We start from the raw sequence: 7680 nt of genomic DNA on the forward strand, positions 1-7680 counted from the left end.
AACATAATTTTTTGAGGTGTTGTAGACCTTCACGATTCATGGGGACAATCTGAATCGAAAATAAAGTCGATCATAACAAGTACGCTTGATCCTAACAAAGTGTGAACCTATAATTTTTAAACTTTTGCGCTTGAAGTCTGAAGAAAAAGTGCTTTCTGCGAGAGCGTTCCTAAAAAAATGTAGGTGCTACCGAATATTTTTGTATAGCTGGAAGTGAAATGAGACGAAAGTTGTTCAAGTTTGCATGCAATCGGCCTGGCGTAAGCGCATATGAAACGCATTACAAAAAAGGTAATCATGAATGAAGAAGCAGGAAAGATTAAGCGGAAGGACAGAGAAGTTAGCCCGTTCCTAGGCCGGCTGGCTACCCTGTGGTGGGAAAAGGTATGAGGGGAATAAAAGATGATAGACAAAAAAGTTGCAAAGAGAAAGAGAGAGAAAATAAAAAAAATAGCGACAGGGGAAAGGCAACATCAAAGAGAATAAGACACTAAAGTCTGTCTCTGAAGACAGCTGTCCGCGAAAAAACGTAGCAAAGCTTTCAAAGCCTTCTTGGCTCACGATGGGCTCGGCCAATGACCCAAATTGTTTTGCTCCGACAAAGGCCGATCAGCTAGTCTATCGAGAGCTGCAGTAAGTTCTTGTGTTGACCCATTGAATTCGGTCCACTCACAAAGAAGATGCGCGATGGTTTCTTCGCAGTTGCAGTAAGTGCATGTAGAAGAGCAGGTCATTTCAATCAGCTGGGAGTATTATCACGAGGAAAAAGAATAAATCACTACGTCTAAGACCTGATAAACCAATGTGTAAAAGAATTTGAGTCTTTACGAGCACCAAGAGCTATGACTTACAATAAAAAGCACGCTTCGCAGTGCGCTTCTGATACTCGGCAGTCTGCTGGCTCCTTGAAATAGGAACGCGACAGGGTCAGTAAACGTGCACTGCTCAATATATCCATTCTGTTTACTAACATCAGAAGGATTACAAATAAGCGGGATTCAGTGGAATCAGCCATTGACACATTAAAACCAGATATAATTGCGTTGACAGAAACGTGCCTTCAGCCCGAAATCACAGAGCACGACTAACTCACGTGATTTTTCTATTTAACGCTGTGACTATGTCACACGTTCTGGTGATGGCGTGATTTTGGCGGTAGACAAAAGGCTGCATTAGGATTACATTCAAACCTATTCCAGTTCGGAGATCACATGGGCAGTCATTGAACTAGCCTATCAAAAACTATTTTGGATGATGTTATCGACCCCCAAGCTTCACCACAACGTTTGTGTGTGACTTGCATGATAGAGTTATTAGCGTTTTTCTCTCGTTACACTACACTGACAATTTTGTATCTAGAGATTTTTTTCTTGGGAAAATGTACCTGTTACATTGAACTCTATCTCATTTATTGCGCAATATTTCATAGAGCTACGCAGTCACCTTTTTCTCCCAAAAACCAATCATAATAACTCCGTCATTAAAAAAACACTTGATCTTACCTTGACAGCCCCACTTAATTTTGCTTGTGCACTGGCATGCCTTCCAGGAACATCGCTTACTTTAATTGAAAGCTTGTCTTGAGGTACTTAAAACGCCCGAAATAATCAAGATTTTGAGAGGGTACAACAAAGCTGACTTTGGAAGTGAAGCTCATGCTTCTCATCCTAAAGATGGAGCAGGCGCGTATCGGTTCTCGATGATTATAACTCACTTTTGCATTAACGGGTGCAATGAAAAGCTTAAAAAGCTTCGCTCTTTTGATTAAGTCCTGTACGAATGCAGGCCTCTCTGCGGTGGTTGTTGTGGAACACGCCCGTGCACTCAGTCATGGTCTCTCGTTTCACGCGGCGGTCGCGCTTTAACATATTGCAAAATGAAAACACCTAACAGCTGCCCTCAGAATTTGCCTTACCAGACTCGTTATGCGGTAGAGGACAAGCTGCCACGCAAGCTGCCATGGCCGCGTTAACGCAAGGAGCGCGCTGCTGACACAGGACGCCGGAAGAATTGTGGCAGTTCCTATTCCGCGCACATCCTGCGTATGCTAATTTCATGTGTGCTGCAAGTTTGGAGCTGCTTGCCGTTCCTAACGTGACTTTGCAATCGGTTGCTGTTGCTGAAACATTGCACAATAAACACTCAACTACATCTGTGAAGACACGTTTCACTTTTGTGTCATACCGATTGCTATATATATGGTGATTTGCCACCTTTTTTTAACAGTGGAGCTACGAACTATTAACAAAAACTATCATCATTATAAACGAGCTCATCCTAATTTCGTATTTCACACCTCAAAGAACGAGAATGATTGATATCTGGGGTTTATCGTCCCAAAACCACCATATGATTGTGAGAGACGCCAAGAACGAGGATGACAACGAAGAAACTCGCGCAGCTCTGAAATTCAAAGTCATCATCTCAAACTCAAATCGGTATCCATATCACTTGTTTTGCAATAAAAACTTGATGTTCTTGCTTAAGAGGCCAGCAATGCTACCTTAGAGCACTTTAAAATCATATTAAAAAGTTTGCTTGGCTTCTGCGATTTCTCATCTTAAGCAATCCCAGACGCACTCACCCCTTGTGAGAGCAAGTGCTGTCCTTGTCAGCCTCTTCTGTCCATGCGTTTTTCAGTGCGCTTCAACAAAGTTTTCAATTATGCACCCTTACCTTTTTTTGCACGTACAATTGTGTGATAAGTAGTGGGCATCAAGGATTGCAACAATGAACTCCCAAATATACACTGACAGCGCTATCTACATTCATTTCTGCTCCTTAAAGGGAGACTAAAAAGAAACGATGATTTGTTTTAGATGAATAAAAATAACTGCACGCTTATAACTCCTATTTCATAAAAAGTGTCACTTTATTAATTTATATTAGTGGGAAAAATCAAGGTTCAAGTTTTAGTTTGAAATGTTACGCCGTGAACTCCGCGCATGGCGTAAGTAATTCTACAATGTATTTTTTGTATTTTCCTGACATTGGCTCGATGGAGTTTTTTGAGGCTTCTAATAATTTTATACGACACAGATTACAATGTACTTCCATTTTATTTATTACATGCTACGCGTGAACCAGTAGCAGCCTTCAAAAATTGATGACGACAAACTATTTCTCGTGTGAATCTCAAGCTGGCGTCTCCACTAGCCATTTCTTTTCACGCGTTTTGTCGCTTAAGGCGCGTTTACACTACAGTGACACAACTCTGACACGACTCCGACAAACACGAGGCAGACGCAGACCATCAGCCGACGAGTCGCCCGCTGATGAAGTCGCCAGAACCCCTGGTCACACAACGCTGACGACGACAACAAATCCTCAAGTCAGTAAGTCGTCATAGTGTAACATGATGACAGACCGAAAACACCAGCAAAACGCATCGGCAGACCTGTCGTCACCGTGTCGTCGGGAGATCTGCGACTGAGTGAAAATTTGCCCATGTCTTTGTTTCAAACGACCACGAAAGAGGAAGTCTTTGGGAGAGAACAATGCCCCATCCAAGTCTTCCACGACGTTTGAATAGGCATCTGCACCACACAAAAGTCTTTTTTTTTGTGCGCTGCCCAGCTGAGAGGATAATGCCAGAGCAGGGAACACGACTGACAATGAGGTGCCGGTGTGCAGATTTAGCCGGTGTCGCTGCGTGTGCCTCCAGTCTGACTACAGAATTGGCTAACGAAAGACTGTGAGCACAACAAGGCGTGAACGGAGTCTTACAGAGACCATGAGCGGACAATTTGTGTCGTTGAAGTGTAAATATGACGACGACAAGACAAAAGACACTCCCAAAGACAGTCGGCCGACCAAAATTGGTGTTCTGTCTCTCTAGTGTAAACTAACCTTAGCCAAGTGTGGTGTCGCGGTAAGAGTGAACGTGTCTTTATGCTTGAGGGTGCCCAATTTTTGGGTATTGCACTTGTATTCACCTAACGACGCATTTTAAAAGTTTTTTTGGCAACCGAGCTGGTGTAAGTGTTTTTTAAGCCCCCGGCAAGCATGTTGCTGAATATTGTGCATCGGTGTATATTTTAGAAAAAAAAAACCTCAGACAGATGCAGAATATGCAATTCATGATTAGACCCGGAATGTATCCCAGGAATGCTGCACTGCAGTCAAATATTTCACAAGTGAGCCACTCCAAGTATTAAAACTGCTTTGGAAAAAAAACTTCCAAGTTATGCGGGGGCAACAGCTGTGTTTCCCGTGCTTGTTGTCCGCGTTTGTATTGAAGTAATGAGGGTAACGTAATATATACTCGTTTGTAGTCCTAAGCGTAGTACAAATCTGAAGAAGGCGATGATGAAAAATATATATGATATGCACATCACTGCACCTCAGCGTGCCGTTTGTTTTGTTAAATCTGATATCTAGGTTATATCTCGAGTGCTGACGTTACGTCGGACCATGCGCTACTATTTTAGTGCCAGTGTAGTCTACGTACTTGGGAAACTCAAGAACAAACTACTCCACCTGCCAAACACATCAACTCACCTGAGAAGACTTGAATAAAAACAAAAATTACACAATAGGACACTACTCGATAAATGCTTCGCATTAAATCGGTTCATACAGCGCGTGATATATTTCGTACTATTTTTCCTGCATTGGGTACTGTTATTTAGGAAAAGAACTCCCAAAGGAAATTTCGCACGGAGTTTTTTTACTCATTTCTAGGTATTGAATATATTTACTGAAAGACCGTGGAAAGGCCTTTGTCAAAATCTGCCCTTACGGACAGCTTTCCTTTTCATCATACCGGCTGTGCTCCCTGACCAAACTCCGCTGTACTTTCACAAGTATATCTACACATCTAGGTCTTCGGCCGTCCTCCCCAGGTGCTATTTCTTATGAACACATTGACTCAGGTCAAACTCAAAAAGACTGGGAAATGATTGGTCTTGAAAAAGGTTTGTCACTCTAAAGAGAAGGATGTCGTGAGACAATTTCTCGTGTGCCTGATTTATTCTTACAAATGCCTCTTCCAACTCATACCTTCGGTCCAGGTGAAAGTTGACCCTACGCTCCGTGTCTCTTTCACTTCTCCTCAAATTACTTTCCGATGTCTAGACAGTAAAGCGTCCTAATGCTAAAATTGTCGTAGTTCCAAACTTAGCTTGAAGAGAGCACTTTCGCATGATCACTTTCAGAGGCTTCGCCAGGGCTCAGCCTACTCAGTGGACGAACCGGGCTTGTTCTTGGAATATTCGTCCGTGAGGCTGTATCTTAGAGCAATACTAGGTACTGTCTGTTGAACACAGTCGGCACGCACATCCAGCGCGTGGTTATCTGAAAGGTCAACGTTTGGAACTGAAGCTCTCCAGTAGACATGGCCGTAGACGTCCCCTTTACGAGCCGGTAGAACATGATGCTCATGTGGGCGTCGCGTAGTTATTGCTCTAGTCTGAGTTGTTAACCTTCCACCTTTGCCTAATTGAGCGGCCGGAATGTTCAAAAGCCACCTGATGTGCCGACGGAAAGGTTGCATGATGGTATGCCAGAAGCACGTCACAAGCACGAGCGCACATATTTGTACTCCGTCCAAGTTCATTTTGCAAGTTTTTTTGAATTCGTGCATCATGTCATGAGAGATGCGCACGTTCCTTACCATTTCTTCTATCCTGGAGGGCGGCAAATGACCACTTTTGCCCGTGGCAACCATGTTCATCTCCTGTTCGTCTGCGGTGGTTTTGTTGAACAGGAACTGTTTCTCCAGATTCTGCTTGAAACGATCTTTTTCCTGTACGCAACAAAATCTTTCGATAATCTTGTCGAGCAGCTCGTCGATCTCCTGCTTCGTCATGTTCTTAACACCTTGTTGGATAATGTCGTCTAGGAACACCCACAGATGCATGGGCAGCTTGGAAGCTAAGCTAGGCCAGCTGAGTATGTACGCCACGTCTGTGGCCTTGGTCTGCTTGGCTAGGTGCTCGTTCTTGTAAAACTGTAAAGGAAAGTGGTCAAAAAGTTCTTTTAGGTCTGTCACTTTGGGTATGATGCTCACTGAGTCTTCGTCATTCTTCAACGCAGGTGTCGCCAAACAGCGCACATGCTTGGTCACACTGATGAGCAACGTTTTCACGCCACCTGGAACGTACTTAAGCAACCAGAATACTCACGTGAGGTTTTCCGTGTCCATCCGGCTCTTGACCATATGGTCGACATCCATGTCGTTCATGTCCTCGATGGCCTTCAAAAGATTCCCGAAGAGCTCATTCCTTACTACCTCTATGACCGAAACCACGGTGGACTCGTCTAGGTAGTGTTTCGCCCGCTCTGCCTCTTCCGCGATGTGCTGTTCAACTATAGTGAGGTACCCGAAAACAGTCTTCGTTTTCATGTACTCCTGGCCCCGTAAAGCATAGAACTTCGCCGACTCCAAAAGAAACACCTTTTCAAAATCTTCCTCATAAACTGACCTTGATTCAAGTCCAAGCACAAGCAACATTTCGCACGTTTTTCCGAAAGAATGCCTGTCGACTGATTTGCCTTCTCGCTCTCTTTTGATCATGCCAATCATGCAATCTCGAAGGCGCTCCCGCACATCGGCGTAGCGGACCACCTCGTCAAGAAACAGCAACAAACCCAGTTTTTTAACGCTGTCACATTGCCTTTTTACAACGAAAATTTGGTGCATGTACATTAGGACGTCCTCAATCAGTTTCATGCTCTTCTTGTGGTCGTCCCATGCTTTCACAAGCGTCAGCAAAAAGTCGTCGTCAACTTTCTCTATGATGAAAGGGCGTACTTTGTTTCTGAGGTGGTGTGTCACCTCGTTGCAGACTCCTTGGTAGAGACGCTCCCCTTGGTCTTGAGTCACCATGGCACGTGCGTTGGCGTACAGTTCATTAAAGCTACTCCTGGTTCTTTGCTTACGGAGTATGTCGTGCAAAGCTCTTTGCAGTGGCAGCCACCGGTCGTCATTGTGGTGGTCTTCCACCCGCTCTGCTGTTTTAAGGACGCCGCGTTTCGTGTTCATTTCACTGGAAAGTTAGGCCTTGCTCGATTGCTTGCTTGTGTCTGTTTGTCTCGTACCCACTACGGGGGATCGGCCATCAAACCGGCGGTTTTTATAATGATGACAAAAGGCTTTCGAATATGTTCAAAAAATAAGTTCAACAGATCTAGGGAATATGAAACTCAACAATCCTAAAGTCACGTACGATTAAAGTAGATACAGAACTCTATTAGAAAGTAATAAGTGAATTTGAAAGAAAAAACTCGACATACATGAGGAATAACCTAACAGAAAATCTTCTCGTGTCTCTAAGAAATTCACAGACTGCTATGCAGCCGTTACTGTTGCGGTGGCTCAGAAAAAAGGCCCTAAGGAAGAATGTTTTCAGAAATAATAGTAATGCTTAATTTTCTTAAGAAAATTTTCAAATGCTTTTTTCTATTGCTGGTGAAACTTCGGCATGTGAGTAAAAACCTATGAATGTTTTAAGGCTCTTGAAAGCCAGGCCATGGCGTCGGCATCTTTCTTGTTTTCGTTGACCTAATAACTGAGGCTGACACCCACTATGAGGGATCGGCCAAGGATTGGGAGGTTTCAGCAATCGATATAAAATTTAGGCAAGGTCATTTAGATACACGCTAAAACATATTAAAACAATGTAATTATTGCAAATATTAAAAATATATAATAAATTAAACCCAAACAAAGAAATCGTG

At 43.4% G+C, this 7680-nt stretch overlaps 1 protein-coding gene across 1 annotated transcript; it reads right to left on the reverse strand.

The window, feature by feature from the left end:
* Nucleotides 1-351: 351 nt before the first annotated feature.
* On the reverse strand, nucleotides 352-6829 carry LOC119187831 (cullin-3). Its single transcript, XM_075876513.1, has 3 exons — nucleotides 6126-6829; nucleotides 5615-6068; nucleotides 352-369 (listed from the first exon to the last, which is right to left on the reverse strand). The coding sequence occupies exons 1-3, from the start codon at nucleotides 6827-6829 to the stop codon at nucleotides 352-354; spliced, it is 1176 nt and encodes a 391-aa protein (XP_075732628.1).
* Nucleotides 6830-7680: the final 851 nt, after the last annotated feature.

This window comes from Rhipicephalus microplus, chromosome X (assembly GCF_043290135.1).
Source record: "Rhipicephalus microplus isolate Deutch F79 chromosome X, USDA_Rmic, whole genome shotgun sequence".
NCBI lineage: Eukaryota > Metazoa > Arthropoda > Arachnida > Ixodida > Ixodidae > Rhipicephalus > Rhipicephalus microplus.

Excerpts from the sequence above, each read along its gene's own strand:
- LOC119187831 (XM_075876513.1), bottom strand. The coding sequence starts at position 6,829 with ATGGTGACTCAAGACCAAGGGGAGCGTCTCTACCAAGGAGTCTGCAAC. Across the intron at positions 6,069-6,125 it reads ATGGACACGGAAAACCTCAC|TGTGACCAAGCATGTGCGCT; the intron begins GTGAGTATTCTG and ends GTTGCTCATCAG.